The sequence below is a fragment of the Seriola aureovittata genome, chromosome 1, assembly GCF_021018895.1.
Source record: "Seriola aureovittata isolate HTS-2021-v1 ecotype China chromosome 1, ASM2101889v1, whole genome shotgun sequence".
NCBI classification, from domain to species: domain Eukaryota; kingdom Metazoa; phylum Chordata; class Actinopteri; order Carangiformes; family Carangidae; genus Seriola; species Seriola aureovittata.
In genome coordinates, this window is record NC_079364.1 from 23,659,378 (window position 1) to 23,687,015 (window position 27,638).

General features: G+C 40.1%; 1 protein-coding gene across 1 annotated transcript; it reads left to right on the forward strand.

Annotated features, from left to right (window-relative positions):
* The first annotated feature begins 15,278 nt into the window (after nt 1-15,278).
* Nucleotides 15,279-25,666, forward strand: chrnb4 (cholinergic receptor, nicotinic, beta 4 (neuronal)). Its single transcript, XM_056384302.1, is given in 7 exon segments — nt 15,279-17,092; nt 17,095-17,169; nt 19,781-19,926; nt 21,820-21,864; nt 22,111-22,220; nt 22,734-23,787; nt 24,822-25,666. Coding segments are annotated over 7 exon segments (1,719 nt in total). The 5' UTR covers nt 15,279-16,968; the 3' UTR covers nt 24,987-25,666.
* The last annotated feature ends 1,972 nt before the right edge of the window (nt 25,667-27,638 follow it).

Genomic DNA, 27,638 nt, shown 5'->3' on the forward strand with positions numbered 1-27,638 from the left:
ACAGAATATGCCTATGATAATACAGTACAATAAAATATAGACCATAGATATGTATTTTAATGACTGCTCAGGCCAAATGTCACTTTCCCACTGCCTTATGCATACGGGGTTGTAAAATAAAATCTACTCTGCTCACAAGTATTTAGGAAAATAATCTGCTGTAGTCCATATGCTGTCTATGCGCTACCTTTCTCTAATAGAAACATTTGATGCGGTGCATTTGTGCATCAATCCTCTCTGTAGTAGTACCTCATGCCCACCAGGGGGTAGTGTTGCCTTAACATCTGAACAACAAGGGTTAGGTTTGGGGCAGGGTAAGCTTAAAACACACTGTTGACGGTCACGCTTTCCACAAACTGGTTATTGTATTTTGGGTTACAGGGACATCTATTCTGTTTATATTTATACATTGTTTGTATTTATGTATTCCATTATTTTTGATGGCTGAACAAATGGCAATACTGTATCTATAGATGAATTTTAAGTTTGCCTCAAAGCTACTTTTTGATGTCAAATTAAAACCTGGAAATATTGTGACTTTCACATTGACAGCCAGACAGGTTCAATACTAGGGAGACAGCGCATAGTCTTCAGGAAGCAGTACTTTTAGTCCTTGAATTCAATTAGACAGATTGGGTGGGTTTCAGGGAGAACACCAAACCTTAAAAGCAAACTTTAAAAGCCATTTCCTTTGTGAGTAAGTCTGTTATCAGAAGAGATTTGGGAGCAGTTGACTGTCCCAAAATAGTGCTGTCCTGTCATCTCTAATTATCCTATCATTAGCTCTCCCTTTCAACAGGGATAACCTTTCTTTTATTTGGCCTTCTCCAAATTAGTATTCCATGATGCTCTGTGGAGGACACAAGCAACTCACTCAAACATACTGGCAATAGTTCAGTGCTTTGTGTCTAATTTAGTCATATGTTATACCTCAAACCTGTCATGCTTCTGACATTTAGTGGACTGAGCAGACGACTGCAAATCACCCTTATATGTACGTATACTGAATATGTCAGCTACAGTAGTTTCAGTTCTTGAGCCGTGTTTCAGTTCAAGGTTTCATTGTTTGGGAACAATATATTGATTTCCCATTTTAAAGGCCAATACACTAACAAGGTGGGGTTGGTTGACCATCTGGTCCAAACCTGACCAGGAATTGAACCATGACTGCATTCTCATATGAACACAGTTCTGTCTCCTTACGCCCTAAGCCACTCCGCCAGCCGTCCATTACAACCTCCATGTATGTGATCTGACAAATTTTTAGATTCACGGTGTAGAATATTGCAAGTGTGTGCAATAAACTCTAACAGTCTACCTGAACTCAGTGAAGTGAGGTCATGGGGTTTGTTAATGTAATGGTTTCTCAGGAAAGGTCAAGGTTCCAGTCTAGCAAGCATTGTAATTCATTTTGAGGGGGATTTGGGCAGCAAGAATGGAGGTGTTGCTGCAAAATCAACAAGGTGGGATGTGGATAACATAAAGTGTGCCGAACCTTATTTTTCTGACCCTACTCTTTGTGTTTTTGTTAGGTTATGCATCTGTATTAATGAGTGTGTGAGTGAGGGGTAGTGGCTGCCTCTGCATGTGAACCTCTGTGCATGTGTGTTGGTTTGTGCAGTGAGTATTGACATTCAGAAGTCAGGGTACTGGCCAGATCATATGATCATAGTAATTTATTCTGAGTTGGTTACAGAGGTTTGCAAATCATTAGTTCCCCATTTAAGTTATAACAGCAGAGCCTACTTCCAGATATGTACATGAACTTTGAACGGGTTGCAAAAAAAAAAAAAAAAACCAATTCATACAGTAGCAACAGAAGACATAAAAAAATCCTGCAGTGCATGTGAACAAGAGCCGAAAGTAACAATAAGCTTGGTGAGATCACTTCCTGATTAAAAGTCAGTCACACATTTTAACTAGGCTATCTCTGTTTACGACTCATAAAGTTGGATTCTATATCTGATAGACTTGGTTGGTAAGTATGAGGCGAGATGTCCCTTTATGTGTTGTGTTTTAAGGGTTACCTTCTCAATGTGTCACATACTTTCTGCTTTTCCACCTGGTCGTCCCGCTTCATTTAACTGCCTGGCTAATTTTGAAGCTGCTGACCTGTGATACCCAGCTGGACTTTTCAGTAGCAGGTTAAATCAATGGTATCCATCCTTGTTGTTGTGTAATTACTCTGTATTGATAGCTTACTGAGGAGATTGTGTTGAGGGACTGTCCTCTATATGTGCCTGTTGTTAGGATGTCATGTTATAGGGGATAACAGTTGTATAACATCTTGCTAAAAGCAATTAACCCACCATGCGAAACGTGTTGCATCTTTCCACAACAGACAGCTGCTAAGAGGTTTACTCCATGCTCTTACATTAGTTACAACAACATTTGTCCTTTTACTAAATGTTGACAAGCAATTAATAAAAAACATGATGCAGATGCATATTTGCAAAGGAAAGAGTCATCATATTTCATGTAGTTTTTCATATGCGTAAATTAGATAGCACTGCAAGGGAAAAGATATTGTTTATGGCTCCTTATTGATTGCACCAACAGTATCCGTTTCATTCATGAAGAGGACATGCAAATGAAGGGGAGGAAACAAACAACTGAGAAATTGATCGTTGAACTCAGTGTTAGAATTATGCTCCACATATTTTAGCCTGAGTGTATCTCAAACAATTTTGGCAGAGCATATCTTCAGAGATGTCACAAAGGCAGACATGAAGCTTGTCAAGGGTAAGAACAAACTACAAACAAACATTCTTTGGTTGAATCCTGATTGTCTTTTCAGCAGTGTTTTATGATTGAGCAGCTGACATGTAGTTTGTCACAGCGCGCCTGTGTACGCACTAATAAAGAGGCAGATTGCTGTTGTCCTCAGTGATTTATCCTGCCCCTCTGTCCTCCATTTGCACTAGACGAAAACTTAATTAAAACCCTGCCTTGTCTCCTCATTCCATCCCAGACAGCAAGAGCAAATCATTTCCCACCATTTACAACCTTTATTATTTCTTTATGAACAACCCCAGAGCTGGAGTCACAGGGCCAACACGAGGGCTCTACATGGCTCCTTAAAATAATGTCCTTTTCAGCTTGACCTTAAACCCCATTATAAGATGTAAACGCACAACTGCTAGCATGTTTTATTTTCATCATCCCATTTAGATACTCTCTTACAAATTGTAGTGTGTGAATAATTGGTAGCACAATCCTAATTAAACCTTTAAATGTCTTGCTTGTATATATACTGGGGGTACATGGAATTGATACAGAGGAAGTGGAACTAAATCAACTTAACCTCATTGTCCTGGTTTGTTCAGTGCTCTATGTCACAGAAAAGTCCACTGAGTATTGTGAGAGCTAGTTCAGCTTATTAGTTCACTGAGAGTCTTTATCAACAGGACAACTGCTCATGATTTGCTCATGACTGGAAAAAAAAACAACAACTGCATCTAAGCCACAGCAGTGTTGAACCAATGTCTTGTGGGGATTTGGAGGTGTTTAGATGTTTAGCTTTGCATGGCTGAAGCCATCCCTCAACCGCCCACACTGCTGATTCACCACATACAGCAGGGCAGTTTGTCAGAGGAGACAGCACCATTCCCACCAAGGAGAAGCAATATTCACTCTTCTTCATGGGGAACAGTGAGCATATGAGCAGACACTTCACATCCAGGACACAGAGCCCTCATAGTGACTGTAGCATATGTCCTTTGCTTCATCCAACACAACTGACAGAGATGCTATTTCATTTACAGTTAATCTTTATCTCTCAGACCCAGGGCTGGACAGTATAGCCACCATAGGCTTAATTCGTGGTACCGCCTGTCTGTGAAATATCTCTTTTGTATGCTTTTAAATGTTTATGCTGCAAGGGGGGGTGACATGTCCAGTCCAAGGTGAGAACTGTCCTTGAGACCAAAAGATTAAGGGAGCTAAATAAGAACTGTTCACCGCTGTATTTTAGTCTGTGCACGGTCCAATAAATGTTATTAATTTGAACTGCATTAAGTCCAGACAGTAGCAGATGTTTTTCACCTTGGGAAAATGTAAAAAGCGCTACATTTCTGTTTGGTGGTGCAATGACACTCTGTTCTTGTCTACTTCTTTGAGAGGCTGGAGTCACTGCAGTATTTACAATATATGGCATTATATTATATATTATATGGCAATCAGTCTCTCTTAATAGACATCTATTAAAGACATCTATATGTAAAAAAAAAAAAAAAAGGTGATCAGCTGATCATGTGTGTCGAATGGATGGCAGATTTCTAATTTAAGAATTAAAAGGCCAGCTAAGAAGAAATAAACCATATTAAAATACAAATTTATCGAAATAAAATCCTTAATATATCACAGTCATCAGGGAGCAAAAGCACAATGTCATCAGCTGCAGTCTTATCAGGCTGCTTTCTTTATGGCAGGAGCGATACAGGCGAGCAGCTTGGGAAATTGTCCCCCAGAGAACCTTTATAGTTTTCAGTGAAACTTTCACAAGAACACTGCATCCAGAACACTGGGTAGAAAAGAAAATGAAATATTGATGAGACAGAAAGTAATGCACAAAGCTGAACACTACAAATCATTGTGGGTCAAAAAGTTTAAGAGGTAATGTTGGTACATTAATGCTGGTGATTCCTTGTTGAGCCATAGACGCTATCTCCTGTGTGGCATCATTTTATTTTACTGTGGGTGCACATGAAAAAAAAGAAAGAAAGAAAGAAGGACAGAAAGAAAGACAGAAAGAAAGACAGAAAGAAAGAAAGAAAGACAGAAAGAAAGAAAGAAAGAAAGATTAGGTATACTTTGTATATTATAGATTAGGTATACAGTGTATTATACTAATTGGTTTCATACACTTTTTACACCAATGTCTTGCAAAACATAATTACATTATAAAGGCACTTGTGAGTTCCACGGGTCTTAGTTGACTTAAGTGTTTCTCCAATGAGCCCACAGAGGGCCATTACTCTCAAATAGTACTGAATAAAGAGCAAATGTCACCTTCAACTGCAGTGGTATCGTTAGAAGTGTCTCAGCAGTCCTTTTACTTCATCAGTAAAAAAGTTAAATCTATGGAGTCTGGGTTCAAGGAGAAGTCTACAGGTGGGACACTTTGTATTCAAAAGCTCATTAAATGAAAATGTAGGATGGTAATAGAAAAGTCACATCGATAAGCTACTGATGATTCAGTATTATCACATTTACAACACAGTCATTGTGGAACTGACATTACTACAACAAACAAGAACAATGACAAAATCAGCATCTACAACACTATCAATGTCAAAAATATAACACAGCCCATCAACAATGTTGAGTGCTGGTTTCATAGCTTGAGCTGAGGACAGAGATATATTCACACCTGGCTTTTTCTATAATAAAACACCTATCCAGATTGAAGCCTTGATGAACATGAATGTGTTGTGTGGGAGGTTAAACAGGAACTTTACCGCAAAACAGTAATATTATCCAATGCAAAGATGCAAAGAAAAAAATTGTTTGATGACAATCCTAATATTTTGTAAAGTTGTGTGTTTTTCATAGGTTTTGCAGTGTAATGGATAAATGGACTGTGTTGTGCCAGTCTAATTGGATAAAGGTTATCTGTGGAACATCACTGTTCAGTGGGATCTGTTGTTTCTCATATGGTCTAACCAAGTAAACTGCTGCCTAATCACATTTAAGCCAAAGTCTATTTACTTTCTGGGGCCCTGCTTCTCTGGCAAGAGGCAAAATGGACTGGTGGAAGGGGCCTTGTAAATGAGTGCACCACTGGCAATCTATCCGTCCTAATGCTAATACAGTTTATAGGGCCAATGACAGACCTTGACAGGCTGACAATGGGGGAAGGAGGCCCAGCTTAAGTCAATTAGCTAAGAGGACAAATATCATCTAAATCATACCCTGCATTGCCTTGGGCAACAAGCCTGAAAATGAAAGGCACATGCAGGCAGAGAGTAGCACTTACGCAGTCCTGGACAGAGTTATGATTGAGGTGCCGACAGTTGCTGTCTCAACTAGCTCTGAACTGAGCAGACACCAAGCGAACTGGAGATCAAACTTTAAATGAATCATGTGCTTCATCATTCAGGATGCTGTTAATTTGTGCTGCATCAGAGTGAGTGTACAGTACGTCAACTGAGCCAGAACGTTTTGTTTTCATCTGGATTAAATGTGAGAAGCAAGTGTTTGGTTATGCTTGACCAGAAGTAGTTTGAAGGTTGTGTCGACTGACCATGTCAGAAAATCAGATGTGTTTATACTTGTTCTGAACATCTGCACTTGAAGAGCTGGTTTGGACCCATTTCAGGAAGTGACTTCTAGGCAGGCTTAGTTGTGTGGCTACACTACCCAGGAATACTAACAATTTGTGGAAAACCACAGTTGACTGGTGAGGAGTTGTTCCTATGTATTTTTGATTAAGCCTGAACAAAAACATATTTTTGGTTTGTGGCATTATTTTTCATGGCAACAGATTTCGCACTTACATTAATTAGCCAGACAAAGGGGAGCACAAAGACTATATAGACAAGGGAGGGAAGGGTGATTGAACACAGGTGAAACACATTAGGGCGAGGCAGACAATCACCACACATACACAGGACAAAGACAGGAAGCAAAAACACTGACACACAAGGAAACCAATTACAAAATAAAACAGGAAGTGCAAAAGTCCAAAACAAAACTAACAAAAAGTGTCTGCCATAGCCAACCATGACAGAATTGGCAAGTCCTTCAGGACCTTCTTAGATCTTTAGCAACTAAACAAATTGAGTATAACACATGGTGTTGCATTAACATTTAAATAGTATGCTATACACAACAACTGATTTTCTGCCGTTCTTCTCCACAGATCCTCTCACGTTCTGTCAGGTTGGATGGGAACCCTCGGTGGACAGCAATTGTCATGTCATGTCATTAGCTTAACCTAGGCGCCGGGCGTGAGGCCAGGAGGGGGGTCACAGCACCTGCCTGAAATGACAGCTGAGAGCAGGAGAGAGAACGCATTTTAGGTTTGACAGCAACGACATGATTGTCTGACTGAGATGGGCAAAATTTAATAGGTTGACCGATTACGTCCACATCAGCTGATTACGGGGAGTGAGTGAGAGGAGGCGGAAAAATAGTCTTCCTGAGTGACCTTATGCTTAGCTTCATTTGTTTTAAATGTGCTTTATAAATAAACTTGACTTGAATTGATTCATAGAACACCAACCAACCCAGCGTTATGAAGCAGTTGTTGACGGAAACGATCTCCAGCACTTTTTTGAGTGTAGTATCTAGCCTCTCATATGTTTTCAGGTTGGATTGATTCTCCCAGAAAAATCCTTGTAACTGCTTGGTTTCTTGGAAAACTCCCTCAAAGAGCTGTAGACCTATCTGACAATCTTCTATAAATGGCAAGTCCTATCTGGAATCTGGAAAGTTTCTGCACCTGTCTAACTGTCTACTTACTTCTCCTGTGAGTACAGGCGGGTGTGAAGAACAGGGAGGGATATCATACACTGAGAAAATTTGGGGACATATGGTGTCTGTGCTGAGAAGCTGTATGTGGCAGATAACATTTTCCACCGATGATTCCGACCACAGTGGAGACTTCGAGAAGGAGAGGGTCTCAAGGTGAGCAACATACCATCTGGAATCGTGGGAGCTGTGACACATCCAATTTACCTCTACCTGCGGACCAGTCAGTAACCTCTCTGTAGTGCTCACAGGGCAACACCCAGAGAGATTAGATTCAGTCGGACCTGACAAGACACCCTTTTCATGCTGGTGAAATTGTTCATCAAACTCGAGCAGAACGGATCTGAGATTTTACGAATAAAACAGCCATTTTTGCATTGAACTGCATTGGAGAGGGAATTGATGTACATTTTCATCCTGTTAGCCTAACGATAGATAACAGTGTTTGCTAAAGTTCTTATTACCCTGAAGCCATGTCAAACTTTTCCTCTGGGTGCCCTCCACATCAGATACCATGCTGTAAACGAACACAGACATAATTCATTTTAAGATTAGCAGTTCAGACTAAGTTATGCAATGTTAGGATTACAACACACATCTAATCAAGCTAAGGACGACGCCCTAACCTTACTCTCTGGTCTAATGCCAAGGAGAAGCTCTTGCAATCCTATCATCATATAACTTGATCATTAAGCTGGGAATGGAAAATCATCAGTCACATTTTATAGCAGGGTGGTTTCTATCTAATAAATTGTTTCCCTGCTTTTTAACACATGTCTGCATATTAGACAAACAAAGGGAAACAAAAGCTAATAAAATGCCACATCAGAGAAATAAATCACAGACAAATTACATTAGACATCTCAAATGTCAAATTAACACCCAAGGGCATAAAACATACATAGGCATACATAGAAAATAAATATGTACATATTATATATATATACTTCTAGCCAACATCTGAGCAGTCCACTTGTGGTGAATCCATTCCTTACATTTACTATCTCTTCGGCGTGTTTTTGTTGACGTAATTGTCCAACACTGCTGTATCCACTGTTTTTTTTTTTTTTTTTTTTTTTACTTATTTCATGGAGCTTAATATCAAATACCAAAGGTTGTAAACAGCACAGATGTTTAAAAGATCAGTGTGACATTTTGGGAAATATGCTTATCAGAGATACAATATATACGAAGATTGCTACCACTCTCTGCTAAGATAAGCTAACCAGCTGCTGGCTGTAACCTTATATTTAACACACAGTCGGAGAGAGTCATTGATCTTCTCATCAAACTCTCTGCTAGTGAGCAAATAAGTGCATTTCCCAAAATGTCAGAATTTTTCTTTTAATGCATACTTTTTACAGAATCAAAAAAGTCACCTTATGAGACTGAATTTACACATAATCTTGCTGAAAATAGCATTTGCTATTAACTAGATTTTCATGAAATTCAAGGAAATTTTGTATTTCATATAATTCATATTGCAGAGACTGGCTGGATGGTTGGTTATGATTTGGGAATGCAACAAAATTTCCATATTTACTTGTTACCGCCTACAAGTGTATACATCATTTGTAGAGACAACCTTGGGTGTCCATTTTTCTCTGTACACCCCATCTCATTTTTGACAAAAAAAATATTTTACCCTTTAATTCAAGATCACAATATTGTGTCTGAGTGTTCTGTCTTGTGATATGGAAGATGGCCACAGGATGGAAAGCATATGTTGGTACATTTTAGAGCTGCCGCACTGGTAAAAAAAACTATCCTCCTTCGCCTCAGGGTATTTGCTTTCGGCTAATTGATGAATGGTTGGATTTTCCGTGTGGGAAACGCAGCTTCACATCCAATCTGTTTCACTTATTTTGGAGAAACTACCAGCTATGGTGCCTGTGGTTAGTTGATTATCTCTGCCCTGCATCATTAGCAGCCAGTCCAGACAGACACGCAGCAATCAGTCACTTCACCATGTGAACCCAGGCCCCCCCCCCTAGGATAAGATCTCTGCCATGATGAGGGCATCTGCAGTCTCTTGGGTACCATGGATGTAACAGAAAGGCTTCATCCTCTCCATCGCTCTCCCTGGAGAGTTGGTTTGATGGTAAGGCAGACACAGAATTGAATCACTGAGACATAATCCTGGCCAAATGTACAGACGTCATTAACCTAAGATACCCACTGGACAACGGCTACACGGATACGTCATGAAAGCTCCAGTCACATACAGGTCGGTAACATCAATCATAAGACTGCTCATTCTATAATGAAGTCTCCAAGTAGTTTTTATGACTTCATCTGTCTTTTTCAGTGGTGTTTTATGATGATCACACCAAAAGCCTCACAAGGATCCAAGTTTTAAAAAATGAACTCATATGAAATTCATACATGAATATACAATTTGTGATAACAGTCTGAATATTTTTCTTCAAAACTAGAACATCTTTCTCGACTATGTTGCTCTGATAGATAATGAGTTTCCCACCTCATCCAACAGTGGACAATCTTGTGCTCCCAAAGATGCATCCTCCCAATGGGACCACCCTGGTGTATTACCCATCTCACACTCCTGATCAAGCCCAGGCAGGTCATTTCCATGTCTAGCATTGATAGCCATTGATTGAATCTGCACAATTCTGACCCTATGAGCCCCAGGAGAGGGCTTCAGCTTCCAAGGTTCAATAACACCAGGGCTGCACTGTCAGTCCTACTCCATCATAATTATGTCTGACTAGGACCACAGTCTCGTGTTCGTCCTGTTCACCACAAATGAGTTCAGAGGGTTGGATGTAGCATTATTTTTCATGATGCAATATCAGTGGCAGACACAGGGAAATTTTACTGCCAAAACGAGCAGTTACAACATGACTGTGTGCCATGCAATACAGGAATGCACTTTAAGACAAACCCTTACCATATGATCGAACTGTTTGTATTTTCAGAGACCTGGGTGATATGTTGTTATGAATAAAAATTAGATGACTTCCAGTTTAATTACAATATTGTTAAAAACCTTGTTTATCTTGTTAGTGGAGTATGTTATCTTTACTGTTCACAGAAATTGGTCAGAGGTTATATTTATGGTTAGTCATAAACTACCTCTATAATTTAGGGTGAAGGTCTTCAATACATTTGTCAATATTGTGTGTAAGGTGAGAAGCAAACAACACTGAATTTGAATCATTAATAAGCATGTCAACCAAATTCCTTACTGCTCACAAGCTAACATTTCTGTTTTCTTGCTTGTCTGTCTGGTACTGGCAAATTGCAAAAACAGAAGACTGGAAAATGAACTGACCTCTTTAACATTTCCCCACGTTGCCTTGCATGCAAAAATAACAAATATTTTCATCCACAGCTGTTAATTTGTGTGAATTATGCACCAGATTTGGCCTCATTTTATCATCATGAAAGAGTTATTTCTCAAGGTGTCAGACATTTCATCTTGCTGTGATTTTCTCTGTACCTCATAATGTCTGAGGACACTGATAGGAAGATTTAAAATCATTTGGATTTTACGAGGCATCTGAGGTTATACAGCAAAAGTATTCCATGAGCACTACTTCTATTTGCCTACCTACCTACCTACATTCTCCTTTATCTGCATTCTCCTTATCTTTCTCCTTTTCTGGCTGCTTTCTTTTGTCTGTTTGTGTATCTCCCTGCATTTGTTTTGCGACTGACATCCAACTCTCCCTTGTAACCAAAGAAGCAGAAAGAAAAGATTTATAGATAGACACAGTTTGCGTGGCTCTGCTTCAATCGAGCACTCATCTTGGAGCTCTTAGACACACCTTTCTAAGCACATTAAGATCTCATCTAGGACAGAAAGAATTGATTCCAGTCAACTGTGACTTCGGGAATGCATGTCAGAAAATAGTGTCTATGTAAAGGACCTCACAGTGACAAATGGAATCAATTTTACAGGAGGACCGTCGAGGTATTTTACGTTTTCAAATTCGCAGTCTCACAAAAATACACCTGCACATACACGTACCCGTGCATGTGTGTTCAATCCTATACACATACACTGACTTCATTGAGATCTATGATCCTGTTGCTGTTTTTTTCTCCCTATTTACTCTGTCTCCAAGATACCGTTTAAAAAGCTGTAATTTCTTTCAGTATAATGAGCAGCAAAGTATGACAGCTTTTCATTCCAAGTTCCTGGGCTGTCAGCTTCTGACTTTCTAAACTGTGACACACAATTTGGTAAGCCAGCCTTTCAACTTTCAATCCACTTTAGAGGAAGGCTTTGATGGCTAAAACGACCAGACAAGCTCCTTGACTGTGGACATTAGGAGAAGGCCACCTCTAAATCAGACTTCTGGGGAGGGAAGAGGAGATCAGGGATGGCCCACACCAATCGATCCCTTCAGGATTTGTGGGGCTGCACCTTGAGACAGGTGTTGTTTAATACCCCTGTAAAAAATGGCACTGCAGAGTACATTCAGGAGGTCATATTAAGTCCTGCTCCATCTGCAGGTGTCACATAAGACTATTTATCTTCTTCAGTCTTGCTGTATGACATATTGGACGCTCGAGAGCGATCTCACCTTCCTGTCTATCACTGACAGGCAGAATACATTAATGAACAAGCTAATCTGTCTTCTCCAGAGACTATTCATTACTGACCGCTCAGTCTGACACAACAGATATGTACCACTGAGATAAGCCCTCCTATTGGCCGCCTATTGAATTCCTCTCACCCTTCCAATCTGTTACTGTTTTAAAGAAAATAATCCAACCATAAGGTATATGCATGATGTTCAACAAATATTCCTCTATGACACTGTCCACCCCACAGAATGTGTCCCAATGTAGCGCATGTGTAGCCCACTGCCGTGTCAGTCAAGTCAAAGTCCCACCACACAAAACATTAAAACACAAAACAGTAAAAAATGTATTGCTTGCAGGAATATAAATAAATGAACAATAAGTAATTATTTCTATGGTCAGTGTATAATGCATTTTTGTGATCACTCAGAATTTGTGGATGGTGTTATAGTGGTTCAGGCCAAGTATAGATCTTAAACATTTGATGCTTGCTAGTGACTGCTGATGTACCTTTCCAGTGACAATATGAGAGCTTCCAGTGGTATTCATATTAGATCTGTATAGTATATTTATATAAGAATACTATTAATTTAGGCAACCTCTTGTGTTAAAACTCAAAGCAGGTTGAGGAAGTATTCAGATCATTTACTTACAAGTTAAAGAAACAAAACCATTTTATGATTTAAAAACTCCCAATTACAAGAAAAAGATTTTGCTGTTAAGAAGTATTAGCAGCAAAATGCACTTGGTGCCAGCAGAAACAAGCTGTCAATGTATTTACTCACTCTCCACCACTGTTCATGACTGTGTTCACTTGGTAATTATTTGATTTTTACTTTCCTACCTACAATTTCTGATGTGTTCAGGGACTGTATCTTTCAACAGATAAATTGCTATGAATATAATAGGACTATATCGGCACACACACTCACACATGCATGCATGAAAAAAAATCTCAGTTATATCCATAGATTATCACCACAACATAAAAACATCTTGCATGAACCAACGAGATGGGTTGGTCCCCCTGCAGGCAGTGGATGGTGTGTAATCGATATCTTCACATGAGGCTGAGACTCACTGATACAGGAGCCAAGCACTCCAGGTAATGAACTGCCTGCTTGATATATATCCCTCACAGGGCGAGATTGCGGTGGTGCAACATGGTACTGCAACAGCAGCAATTCTTTGATTAGCTATTTCCCTTCCATCAAGCTTCCCTGGCACACAGAAAAGTCTCTCACACTCATACACTTACTGTCTGTCGATGTGTCAACATGTCCACTTTCAAGCTGTCATGTGGCTCCTGCAGGAGGCTCACACAGCTCATACCACCTCTCACACTGCAGAGACAGGCAAGAGTCAAAGAGCCAGTCCAGAATACAGTATCATTTCATATGTACAGTTATGCATCTTGTTTCATGATGATCCTCTGTGAAGATTTATTCTGGGATGTTGTCGTTTTGTAGTTCTATTCAGAATTTTGCATGGGTGAATACACATACATAAATTCTCTGTTCATAACACCAATGCAGATTTGCAGAATGGTGAGAAACCACACTGACAATGACTCTTAAACTGTCTTAATGATCAATGAATAACCAATAAATGCAGTTTACAAATATATTTACTAAACTCTGTTCAACTTCACTGAAATGTAAAAATACTAATACACTTCAGGCTGCCTGATATATTTGGATGCTTTATTTGGAGCTCTTTCCTAATTTTACTGAGTCCCCTGAAAATACAGGCAGGCTTCCCACTGGAGTGACTGATGATTAATATGATTTAGATAGACTTAAACTGGCATTCATTGAACCACAAGCATTGTTAGAAAAAGATGTGACCACAAAATGGCTTATATATTTTTGTATTAAAGGCATTAAACTGCTAAGGAGGTGAATTGTAGGGTGATGAGGCTCTTATACTTTTGTGTCTGGGCTTTTACTTAATGGCACTTTAAAGCTTTAAAATGTTGCACCTTCTTGATAAAATGGAAAGTCTGTGCTTCACGACTCAGAAAGGCCAGAGAGATTTTTTTTTTTTTTTTCCCCAGGGTGTTGTCACTGGAATTAATAAAAGTGAGCTACTAACATCTCACTTGATTCTCTCAAATAGTTTGTGTCTACTTACCATAAAATGTAATGTGTGTGAATATATACAACCATTTCGGAGGGAGGGGAGCAGAGTGGGATTGGGCAATTCAAACATAGAAATCAGCTCGCAGCATCACACTTGTCATCAAACAGCGTACACTTTTCACCTTTATTTATCCTGGGATGTGAAATACTTTTCCATCTATCCAGTGGGTTATTAGGGATGGGATCATTAGTGATGAGATTCTTGGCTTTCATCCAAAGTCCAAACAACCTTCCTGCTATCCAATCAGATATCATACTGTCGATATTGAGCATTTCACAGAATGTGTCCCTGTAAATTGTCATCACTGTGTAATATGATGAAGTAGGCGGCCATTTACGAAATGAACTGGCACATTTCTGAGCAGTCATGTCTCACCACTTATGATTCTACTGCATATTCAAAATATACTGTCAAGGCGGCTGCTAGAATCAAACTTCAAATCTCAAGTTGATTGAATATATCAACATTTGAGCTGACAGTGTATTTCAAGTCATTTTTTTTTACATATTTGTCACTGTTTTGTAGTAATGATAAGAAATTGTGACTTGAAAAATATTATTCACATAAAACACATAGATGTAAGGTATCACTTAAGAAATGTTGACATTTTATTCCAGTATCTCGAAGTAAATACAAAATTATCCCCAGTTGCTAATGTGAAAACGGACAGGGCGCAGTTACACTGTGCAGTGCACTGTCACCCTGCTCTGATTTGATAATGAAAAGCGAAAATGTTCAATATCAAATGGTCATTCTGCATCAGCAATTTACATTCAGTGGCAACATCCAGTGCCATTACAGGGAGCAATATGGTTTGATATAGTGGAGTGAGACGTGTGTCAGGGTTGTGGCACATTATAGCCTTTTGCCTCATTGTTGACATATTTATTATTTAACCACAACCAGAATGTTTTTGACAGGGCAAAGAAAACACTGTGATGACATCAGATTTCCACCTAACATATTTGCTAATGCAAAATAAGAAGAAGAAGAAGAAGAAGAAGAAGAAGAAGAAGAACTTTATTTTGTATTAGATAATGTTTTTCTAGTTTTTAATCAGCTCTCAGTTTTATCCATTTCACTGCAGCATGAAAATCAACAACTTGAAATTTGCTTACACGATGGTGGGTATTTCATCATAGTGACTATTAAGTCTGCTTTTATTTTTCTCAGTCATATTTGTCACTGTGATGCAATTCAGTTCTTAGTTTAGACATACTTGTAAAGTCTGCTCTGGATAATCATTCAACAATAATATAACATAAAAGCAAAATAAAAGCAGATGTGATTTTCACTGTGATGGAGCCTCTGGGGTTTGTGAGATGAAATCTAATGGGTCACATGATGAATACCAGTGTAGTAAAAAAGAAAACCTGAAATCTACTTCACAAAATTGTGTTTATTCATCAGTATCAATATATCAATGACCAGCTCATAGATGTGCGATCTCTGACAGGGTGTCACAAGCACAATTGTGTGCTCTAGAAAATGATCTGCAGTAACGTAAATTATATTATGTGTCATTTGTAAAATAGAGACCAAAGCACAAACACTGCAAAAAAGAATGGTCTGCATTTGATTTTAAAACGTCTAAGTTGGTTTTCTTTATGACAACATCTGTTTCCCCATATAAACAGTATGTCTGACACACATAGGTTAGATTTTGGAAACAAATGAACTGTGAGTCCATTGTCCTGTCCCCTGCTACCTGATAAAGTATGCGAAGGTTAAACCTAATCAGCCCCTATTGATCTACTTTCAATGATCCAGAATAGAAGTCTTTGGAGTTCAAATTGTTAACCCCAGGAGAGTCCTTGGGAATGCTCCTCATACCTGATACAGTTCCTTTACTGGTCATTATAATGAGGCTTTAAGCAGTTTGGTGACTGTAAATCTGCTACACTAAGATTGCACTGCTCCTGGTCTGAATGAACCTCACCTCACTAAATCTCACATCCAGGACCAGAGAAGAATTTATTATCCTCTCCTGAGTACACTTGCCAAAGCAGTGTGAAGTCAGCATATGACCGCATGTTACCAAGATGTGTCAAGTAATGTTTGGTGGTGGTGCAGGGAATAATGCACATCTGTACTCAGATGTCCGGGCTGTCTTACTGAGGATGCTGAAGCCTTCTGCTGACATATGACTCTTTTCTACTTCAGCACAATGGCATGAAATCAGAAGATCTTACATTATATACATTTGTGAGTAACTTCTTTCTCGTTTATGTCATTTTAAAATAATTATTTCTGAGTCAGTTCCCGTTTCAGTTGCTGTCTAAACCATTTTGAGGATGCTGAATCCGTACATATCCATGTTTACACATTCACTTATCAGGGTGTTGGGGCAACACAGGTCAGAAAAAAATAGGGGTCATAAAACAGCACTGGCATCACCACCTAACAACCACTAATAGCAGGCTATTAATTACCTGAGGCTGAGACTGAGACACTGAGACTTGTTCTCAATTAAGCCTTTACTCTTTACTAAAAACCTACTTCAATAAAAATTTCCCTTTCCACCTGAAAACCGCGGTGAAGAGCATCTTCAGTGCCACAGCATCTGAAAACCAGCGTGTACAACAGCTGCTGAGCTGGTGTAAACTTGCAGTAGCTGATCACAGACTGGGTACAGGACCTGCGGGGCTTGCAGGGGACGGAGAGAGCAGCGCGTCTGGGCTGGCCACTGAGCGTTGGAGCGTGAAGACCCGTTTGCCTAAAGGTGGCTCGTTGAATCTCACTGGGCGGATTGCTGTGGAGTAACCCTGTGATGGGGCAACAGATCTCGCTGTTCGGTTAATGTTGCCTCTCTCATTCACCAGCGCAGTGCCGGAAAAGTGTCCAGACTTTGAGCGCGCAGAGTCCGGTATGTCCGAGGGGAAGAGCGCTGAACGCTGCAGTTTTGAGGCTTCATCTCTGACAACTCCTGCGGACCAGATGGTGCCGAAAAAATGACTCGGGTTCTCTCCATCCTCGCTTACCTTTTCTCTCTGGTTCACTGTGAGTGTGTCTTTCTTTTCATGTGGGACTTTACTTTCTAATGTAGGCTGTAGCATGTGCCCCTGTCTTTGTGTCTGCTCCAAATTTATTAGGGTGAAAGTGCTTTTGTGCTGAAAAGTGGTTTGTCTTTTTTTTCTTTTCTTTAGGGTCCCCCAAGTCGAATGGCTTTTGATTTTCAGTGCAGCTTTTGCCAGTGCAGTGACTCGACTGCTTAGATTTAACGACAAAAAAAAATAAAAAATGCAGATAGCACACCCCAAATTTATTACTCATTTTTTTGTAGTAGTAGTGTAGAAGTACGTTTTAATCTAAATAAAAAAATATAAGTATAATACAAATTTAATATAAATAAAAAAAAAAAAACACATGCATGGATGGAAATCCTCATAGGAATTAAAAAAAAAAAGTACATCTTGCAAGTTCAGCTGAGATGTGATACTTCTGTATGTCAACACAAGACAATTTGATGAGTCGGCCCGGATATCAAATGTGGCCTAGAGTCACCAAATCAGCAATCAGCTCTCTGGGGTGGGGGTGGGGGTGGGGGGTTGAGATATTTAGTGTGGGGTTACAACCAAAAAGGTTTAAGCAACAAATGCAATTGATGAAAATTCCTCCTTAACTTATAAAATTACTTAAACAGTTTCGGGAAACTTTTATGCTTAAAATCATTTTATTCACGTGTTCAACACCACTATGTCACATGTCCTGAGTGGGTTTACTTTGGTGAGATCATAGCCTAGATCGTGTAGCTCTTCCAACAAGATAAGCCTAATTTATGAAATGGAAAAACACAGCCTGTGTAAATAGTTTACCAGTACTTTGTGACCTTATTAATCTTCACAAAGTATGTGCACAAACATATGTAGTCACATATAGTTCTTCTTCTTTTAATTTCTTCAGATAAAGAAGACGAACAAATAATTATTCTCATTTTATTAATAGCGATTATCATATCACTGAGAAGTGGAATGCAAAGGAGGTCGCCCACTGTATTACATTTTTGTAGAATGATGTTTTTCAGTGCGCTGTGCAGAGTGACCTTATCAACTCCACAAGAGTTCATTCTAGCATTGGATTAACACGCCTGACCTCAATCTCAATCAACATAATGTCAACGCTACACTTATGAGTTCATTTTTCACATTAAACCCACAAACACACACACACACATACACACACATACACACACACACACACACACAAACACACACACACACACACACACACACACACACACATACACAGCAGGTGATTGCAAGTTTGGTTGTTTTGCAAGTGGCCTTCACCTCAGGGGAAAGCAGGGCTTGTTTGACTCTGGTCCCCGAGGGCTTTGACAACACACCATCTGCTGCTGAGTGTTTGTGGAGGTCTGACTGTGTTGGATGGGACCTCAGCCAATGGACTGACAAAGGTACAGTCATGGCAGCTTGTACTGACCAGCGGGGCTAGATTGTCGGTCCGCCACACCCTGCAAAGCTCCAGGGGTCTGTGGGCCGATAATGACACAGGCAGTTTGACACTGGGCAAAGGAAAAGCGTTGGAGCTGGAGGTCTAATATGAGTCTTAGCTTTAATACACCACATCACCACATAGCTTCAAAAAAAACAAAACACGAGGGATCGATCCCTTTTACAGCCATGCATATCTTTCTTCTGCATATTGACAACAGTATAGCGATTCCTCTTCAATGGGCCCATCAGTAAGTGTCTCACCTCATTGCAGTGTTTCCCGTGAGTAAGTCGACTCAGCTCCTCCGGACCATGTGAGGGCATTAATAAACCAGCTACATGTACAGAAAATGGAAGAGGTAGTGCTACATTTTCTCATTCTGCTCCAGATGAGAAGAGCCAATCATCAGTTTCAATCAGGCTTGTCTTCACCCCTTTGACATGGGCATCCTTTATCAGGGACGAGGGAAGGAGGTGGAGTGTACGTATTGGTATTCATGGCTTAGTCTCATTTAAAGACACATCCAGTGATTTGGCTTTAGGCAAAAGCAGAATTATTAACATGCTGTGAAAATGCCTGCCCTCATCCCAAATGTAATTACTTATTTGGAAATTACTTTAGGGCCTTCCTAACATTTTAATATCATTTCCACAACACAGCCATCCCTGGCTTTCTTAATTGACGGCTGCTGTTTCCCTTAAGACTTCGGGAAGTCATACATGCAGTTTGTGTGATGCAGCTGGATGAACAGACAGAGGAAGAAGTTGTCGTGCAGGATAATAAACAAAACCAATGAACAGATAATGGATAGACAAGAAGCTTCCAGCTTTCATTTAATAGACTGTGAGTTCATGTGTTGTCCTGGACTAACAGTTAATGTTGGCTTTATAAAAAATGTAACCATAATTTTTCCATAACCTTAAAAGAGACAAATTCTAATCTTGAAAAAGAAACAAACAACCAATTACTTGAATTGCTGCTACGCACATCTTCCTAGAGCCATCATCACAGTCCATCAGCTATCACAAACTCATAGCATCCCTGTCTGAGCTTTCCTGTGTCCCTTCATTTGAGCACCAAGTTTTCGGCTTGATACTGTAATTTTGTGTGTGTGTGTGTGTGTGTGTGTGTTTACCTGTGGATAAAATTGTGTCACCAGGTAGCAGCAGTGCTGACTCAGAGGAGCGGCTCATGAACTGGTTGCTGGGAAAGGATCGCTACAATCCGCTCATCCGGCCGGCTGTCAACAGGACCGAGAGAGTCACAGTGAAGCTGCAAGTGTCTCTGGCACAGCTCATCAGCGTGGTAAGGCCCGACCATTCCCATCCTCCCCACCAGGAGGAAGTGCGTTGCATTTATTTATGTGTGCCAGGGTGGGACTATGTGCTGGAGCGACAAAGAGGGACACAGAAAAAGAAGGAAAGTGGATGATAGAAAAGACAGGAAGAGCCACAACACTTTGAGAAAGCAGTTAATTACAAACCGGCCTGTGTTGAGAGGCTGTAGCTCTAAAGGGATGGATGAAGTCGAGGATAGATCTGGTCAGCTGTGATCTCTGCCTCTGTCGTGTCCAGATTGAAACTTCAGCACATTGCATTAAAAGGGGCCATAAAGCTGTTTTACCCTCAGTGATAGAGGCTCTCCTCAGATTTACAGCAGAGGCTCCCAGCTGCAGTCCAAGGCAGCATGGCACATTCACACTCTCAGCTTATGAGTTTCCACTGTACCCCTTGGGGTAATTGGCATTTTGGTAACACACTTGGATATGTATGTCATGGCAGTGTGATTACAATGCTATCAATAAACATATAAACAAGGAATATGAGAGGAGAGGAGGGTCTCACTAGTTATTTATATACTTTTGCTAGTACAGTGAGAGGTAGATAGGAAGGTCGGGGAGAGAGAGAGGGGATGACATGCAGCAAAGGGCCGTGGATCAGTCTCAAATCCATGGCCGCTGCAGTAAGGACTAAGTCCGTGTGGTGCACGCTCTACCAGGTGAGCCACCGAGGCGCCTCGGGTCTTACTAGTTGTTTGACCGGATGCCCGACAGTAAACATGACAGTAGGGAGGAAGATTCTTTCATCTGAGGTTTACTGTTGCAACAACTGTCCTTAAAACCTTGATAAGTTATGTTTAGTAATGAAAGTAGCAGGAGACTAAAAGTAGGTATTTAGATGCTGACACTTTCTGCAGGAGATGCTAATCCATTCTGTGTGCCAAAACCTCTTTTTTTAGAGCCCACTTGTAAAACCACCCACTTGTTCCTGTGCAGCTTCATTGACTTTGCTCATAGTGGAAGCAGCTGCATTATCTGCAGAGTATCTGGCATCATCTTAAGGTTGTTTTGACATATTTAATGAAAATGTTCCTCTGTTCACGGTGACTATTCATGTCTTATCAACAGTGGTTCCTCTTTTCTGTCTGACATCAGGTAGCCGACACCGTTCGTCTGTCATGTTCCAGATTTCTTCTGACGATGGATTTAAAACTGAATGTACTGTAGATTAATAAAATTGATTAGGCTATATGAAAGTGAATATTTGTATAATAATATTTCATACAATAAGTTTAGCCTACAACATTTCAACCAATTCCACATGACTTTTATCTAACTTTTTCAGCCCTTTAACCAATTAGATGATTCGCTCCTTTGTCATCGATTTTGGCTGTTTCAACCACTTCCCATAATTCTAGCTAAATATTTCAACTCAATTCATTTTAGCTAATAATATCAACTGTTGATCAGTTACATAGCTATTTCAACCACTTATCAATTACTTTTAACTTCGATTTCTCTGCTTGCTCGCTAAATGGTTTTCATGCACTCTCAATTATAAAGGTGTTAAGGTGTTTTGCAGGCTTCAATTTTTTTAGTAAATATAGGCTACTAAAGATCTGCATAATACCAATTTGAAATATTATTTGGCTATTTATCTTACACCTTCACATAAATATGTGGCTATATTTTTTAAACCAGTCATAATTCAAATTATTTCAAACAAGCTACTCCATAATTTTTCCATGGCCCTCTGGTTGGGAATCACTGCCAGAGGATTTCTTGACCAATGGTGTTCAGGAGGTATAATATTGAAAACAAAATGTCAAAACCATGTTATTATTCTTTCTGATAGTATTGGATTGTATTTTTGGCTGAAATATTTAAAAATAATTTCCATCCCGCTTGTACATTTCCAGAATGAAAGAGAACAGATCATGACCACAAATGTCTGGCTCACTCAGGTAAGTGTGATGAAACTCAAGAGTCATACACTCCCAATAACCTGTTATCATGTTAAATGTCCTTCCCCTTGAACTTGAATTAAGCCATATCAATTCTTCCTCCCTCAATGTGGAACAAACTGCCTCTGTAATTGTGCGCCAAACATATTTTCATTGATAATGAAGCATGTAATTAGAAATTGGCTGCTCTTGAGAAAGTGTGTGGAAGACTTCAGACTTCACGGCCTGTTCTCACTGTCTCTCCAGCACTGGGTGGATTACAGGTTATCATGGGACCCTGCAAAGTATGAAGGTATCGACAAGCTGCGTATCCCATCCAGACACATCTGGCTCCCAGATATTGTTCTGTACAACAAGTAAGCATCACGGGGATGTCAGAGTGTTATGTTTAAGAGACACTTTCTTTTTTTATGTACAATTTTTGTATTAAAAATGATAGGAGAAGACCTTTCATACAGAGATTTTGTCTCTGCTTTCTCTCATTTCAGCTTATATTTCTTGACAGAATCATGAACTCTCTTATAGTGTAGATACCTACAAATTAAGACCTAAACTTAGCAAATGAAAGTAATGCAGTATAAAAGTGATATGATTACCAGTCCCTCCATCCTCACCCTCCTGGCTTCTCCTGTTCTCTATTAATGACCGACTCTCTGAAGCCTTTCCAGAGTTTATATACAACAAAGGCAGATTGGGGATTTTAATTGGCTTTTTAAATTGATTGCATTCGCCTTTAGGAAATCACCAAAAGAATTTTCTGATATGGTTTTCGTTAACTGCACTATGATTGCAGTGTTGATAACACAAACCTCAAAGGTTGACTCACAGGCTCTCTAAAGTTTACTCTCGCTTTCTTTCTTTCCTAATAGCGCTGATGGCACCTATGAGGTAACAGTCTTCACCAATGCCATTGTCCTTTCCAATGGCAGCATCAACTGGCTTCCTCCAGCCATCTACAAAAGCGCCTGCAAGATCGAGGTCAAGCATTTCCCCTTCGACCAGCAGAACTGCACACTCAAGTTCCGCTCCTGGACGTATGACCACACCGAGATCGACCTGATCTTGAAGTCTGAGGTGGCTAGTATGGATGATTTCACACCCAGTGGGGAGTGGGATATCTTGGCGCTGCCAGGCAGACGGACTGTCAGCCCTCTGGATCCCACCTATGTGGACCTCACGTATGACTTTATTATCAAGAGGAAGCCCCTTTTCTATACCATAAACCTAATTATTCCCTGTGTTTTGATCACCTCTCTGGCCATCCTGGTTTTCTACTTGCCTTCGGACTGCGGAGAGAAGATGACCCTCTGCATCTCCGTCCTCTTGGCTCTCACTGTGTTCCTGCTTTTAATCTCCAAGATTGTTCCTCCAACCTCACTGGATGTGCCTCTGATCGGCAAGTACCTGATGTTCACCATGGTGCTGGTGACCTTCTCCATCATCACCAGTGTGTGCGTGCTCAACGTGCACCACCGCTCTCCCAGCACCCACACCATGCCGTCCTGGGTAAAGCTAATATTTCTTGTGAAACTGCCTGCCTTGCTCTTCATGAGACGCCCTAACAATAACTCCTCCCGTCAGCGGCTCCGCCAACAGCGGTGCCTACGGGCGAGGAGAGCCATTCTGGGTTTGGGTTACCCAGGGGCACCCAAGGCAGGAATCACAATGTCGTCTTCTGCCCTGCTATCCTCCGACTCCGCCTTCTCCACCCCAGGACACAAAAATGTAGCTCATTCAATGGGCTACAGCCACTCCAACAGGAAGGAGGACCTGCGTGCCACGGATTACCTTCCCACTGGTTTCACCTCCACCCAGGACCTCCAGCAGAGAAGCAATTCAGATTGGGTTGCTGATGTCCAGGAGGCAGTGAACGGGGTGCGCTTTGTGGCTGAGCACATGATGGGAGATGATGATGATCAGAGTGTACGTATACGTATTTAAACCAAAGGTTTTATTGAATATATGCAAAAGAATAGAAGGAACATATAATAAATAGGCCTCGTTATATAATTTATAAAGGTTATAATATTTTAATAGATGAAAAAAAATGAACAAAAGTTACTATGCTCCTTGTACATGTATATATATATATATATATATATCTCACTATATATAGACAGATATATATAGATATATAAGCCTGTCTGTCTGTGTGCTATCTTAAGCTCAGGATTTAGGGCACTAAATCATTGGGTAAGTTTAGAGTTGGCTCCTCTGTTGGCCCCATCCTCTTCCATCCATCCTAATCCCAATAAACTGGACCAAAGGTGTTTGTATTGATGTGATAACATTACGTGATAACGGTCAGTCTGTGACCCCTAAGGTGCAGGATGGAATACCACTAACCTTAAGTAGTGGCTGTGACCCAGCAAATTGAAGTCAGACTTTGGGTAATCAATTGCTTTCTCTGACAAATCAATAAAATGGGGAGGGAACCAGAAATGAGAAATGGCTCGTTTCAAAAACTACCAAGGACAGCGCTGAAAATGGGGTGAAAGGGTCAATAGCTATTTCAGTGTAGGTCTCAGCAATATAGAAATGGGTCCTTACAGGGATTTAACTTAACTATGTTCCCATTCAAATATTAAGCTACTCAGTCAGCATCCTAAGAATAAACCTTCCTATTCTAAGCGGTGTTATTGGCAAGAATATGAACGAACACACAAAAAAGTATATTACAGAATGCAGTACGTCGTAATTCAATTCAACTGCTGGCCAACACAATAGACTACAAGACGTGTTTACATAATGTAAGATGTTACACACATAGAGTATTCACCCATTCATTCACTCAGTTACACTCTCTGCCCCCGAGTGGCTGCACAGAGGCATGGCAGCGTCCACACAAAACACACTGAACAGAAATTCTTCAGTCATCCTATACTGCTGTGTTGTGACACATCTGTGAAACATGTTTATTGACTCATGTTCATTGACTCAATTCTGTATATTTGCAGGTGATAGAGGACTGGAAGTACGTGGCCATGGTGGTGGATCGTATGTTCCTGTGGATCTTCGTGATAGTGTGTGTTGTGGGCACCCTGGGCCTGTTTCTCCAGCCTCTCTTCCAGAGTCAGATTATTCCCAACCAGCAGCCTAGCTCAGAGACTCCTCGCATCTGATGAACAACGAGAGAGACTGAACAACTTTAGGGTCTTCATAAGTAATTGAACTGTTAGGATGAACATAGTTACAAGGGGGATGTAGGCCAGTAGTTTTTTTTTTTTTTAGTTTTGAAGTCTTCTTAGCATTTGCTTGTAGTGTATCATCAGGGACCAGGAGCCCTCTGTGTCAAATCCTACCACCGGGCAAAAAAGAAATACTCTTATAAAAAGATACACTTATTTTGTACATCAGTGGAACAGACAGGATGTTTGTGTGACATAAAAATTGATAAAAATGTCTCCTAATAATCAAAACCACATGATCTAAAGCAATACAACCTTCCACAACTCCATATTTTGAGGAAATGGTGCATCTGCCAGGGACCTATTACAGAATCAATGCACTGAGGTTGTCCCCTTCCCTTCATATCTACAAAGGACAGCTCCAGAAGTGGACTGAATGCAGCCTCTGCTGCACTCAAGAATGAGAACATAATATGTGTTGAGCCATTACAGGAATATAACCAATATGACAGAGACATGACAGCTGTCAGATGTTTTATCCTTATTTGTGTTGAGTTATCTTACCATATCATTGAAATGTGATGTGTGATTAAAGAATGAAAAGTAAAGATAAATCAGTGTCCTCTTTCAGTTTGATTAAATGTATGAAATCCCCAATAAAGTCTTAAAATTGTCAGGGTCTTGCCAAAGTGCTTGGTTAATCTGTGTTACCGGTGATAAAGTTTGTTCTCAGAGCCAACACGTTCGCTGAAGATGTGCCAATTTGAACATTTCATCGCACAGAAAAGACAGCTGTTCACTTTAGATGTGAGAACGTGTGACCAGGCAAAAAAAATATGTTGATACAACAAAACCGTTGGATTGAGATGGAGCTGATCTTGATTATGATGTCTTGAGGCCCAGTGCTTTTTGTCATAGTGATAGCCCTGACATGTCTTTAAATGAGACACTAAAGAAAGAGAGAACAAAATGTGTTTGTTTCAGACACTGCAATCTTATGGGGACTCATTTGTGCCTTTACACCACAGTTGATTTCTGTTAAGTGCTCATTTGTTCAGACGAGCGAGTGCAAGCACACACAACATTTACTGCTCAATAAACAGTGCTGAGTGGGCTCCTTAGAGATTCTGCAGACTGCTGGCTCTTTTGTGAGACGTTCATTTAAATCAAGAATTGCAATCAGCATCTATGTTAATGCCTTACTTTAATCTCTATTTATGGTTTTCAAGATCATTTATTGCTTTTTCACTCACCTGTCAACCTCCTATCACTAGCGAAGAGAGACAGCGCAGTGCCACAGCTTATCCATCAATAATCCATCATCTTCTTCAATCCTAGCAACGCTGGGGGAGTCTTCATTCAACACTCTGTGGAAGGTCCTATAAATCACAAGCCTTATGTCATGAGACTAATAAGAGTTGCAAGGAAACATTGTACTGACACTTGCCCTGCCTCATAAGCAAGCATTAATATTAAGGATTTACCATAATACAGTCCTTGGAAATTAGAAAATTGACATATTTCACTCCATGTCTTTGTAAATCTGCAGAATAACCTCTGCAGCATGATATGTTTGGAAGCTGTTTGTCACCAAAGACAGTTTTGTTCAATGACCCGAGCCTCAGCTGGAGTCCTCTATGCGTAGGTGTACAAACAACCTAAGTTCTCATTCTGCCCTGTCTATGAGTAAGAAAACTTTCTGAAGGTCAAATCAACATTTATTTCTATCTTTACGTGATATAATCCTTTACTGATCCCCCATGGGATAATTCTTTTTTTGCTTGCCCCATTTAAAGGAGTTAAGAGTGCCTGCTCAGACGCCAGACGGCATCCCTGGTGCTTGTGGGGATTTATTTGTCATCTGAGGGCACTTCAGTAGAGGGGAGAGGTCAGCTGAAAAGCACTTGGGCATCCCTTTCATCCAACAGAAGGACAAAGTGTCAAACCACAACACAACCCTGCTGGCCAAAAGAAAGAATAATACTACTTTACAATAATGATAAGGACAGATCAAGGGAATGCCAGAGCCAAAGACAGAACTATATCCCTATTAGAAATGGGCTGAAGTGACGCATTTTTGAAAAAAAAAAGAGGATATTCTGTCACACAATAAAGAAAGATGAAAATCTGTTATGTTGGCCTCCAAAGCTCCAACTCAGTGGTACACAGAGGCTATTGATCTTGTTTGAAGGCTATTTGATGATTTAATATGGAAGCCAACACTGTGAGAGGAAAATATATGTGAGCACTACCTGGGTCCACGTAGACTGTCCTTGGAAAATGTTGAAAACCTGACTTTAAAGTATTTTTTTTTTAATTTCATTACAACCTACACAAAATAAACAACAATAAAAATTAAAATCATCTTTAAATATTATTTGTTAAGAGTTTCACAATCTCAGCTAATCTGCTTCATCAGGGTTATGTGGGTGTAGTTTTATCACATTTGACAGTGGCCAAACAAACCAGTTCTGATCACATTCTCCTTCTGATATGTTGCTAAATCCTGATTGGTGCACAGAAATTACTTTACCTTTTTCTCAAAGGAGCTCTGCCCACTTGAAGCCAACAGGATACAGAGAAAAAAAAAGCCCACAAATGTGAGGTAAGGAAAGAGGTAGTTAGAAGTTGATAGAAAAAAAAAAA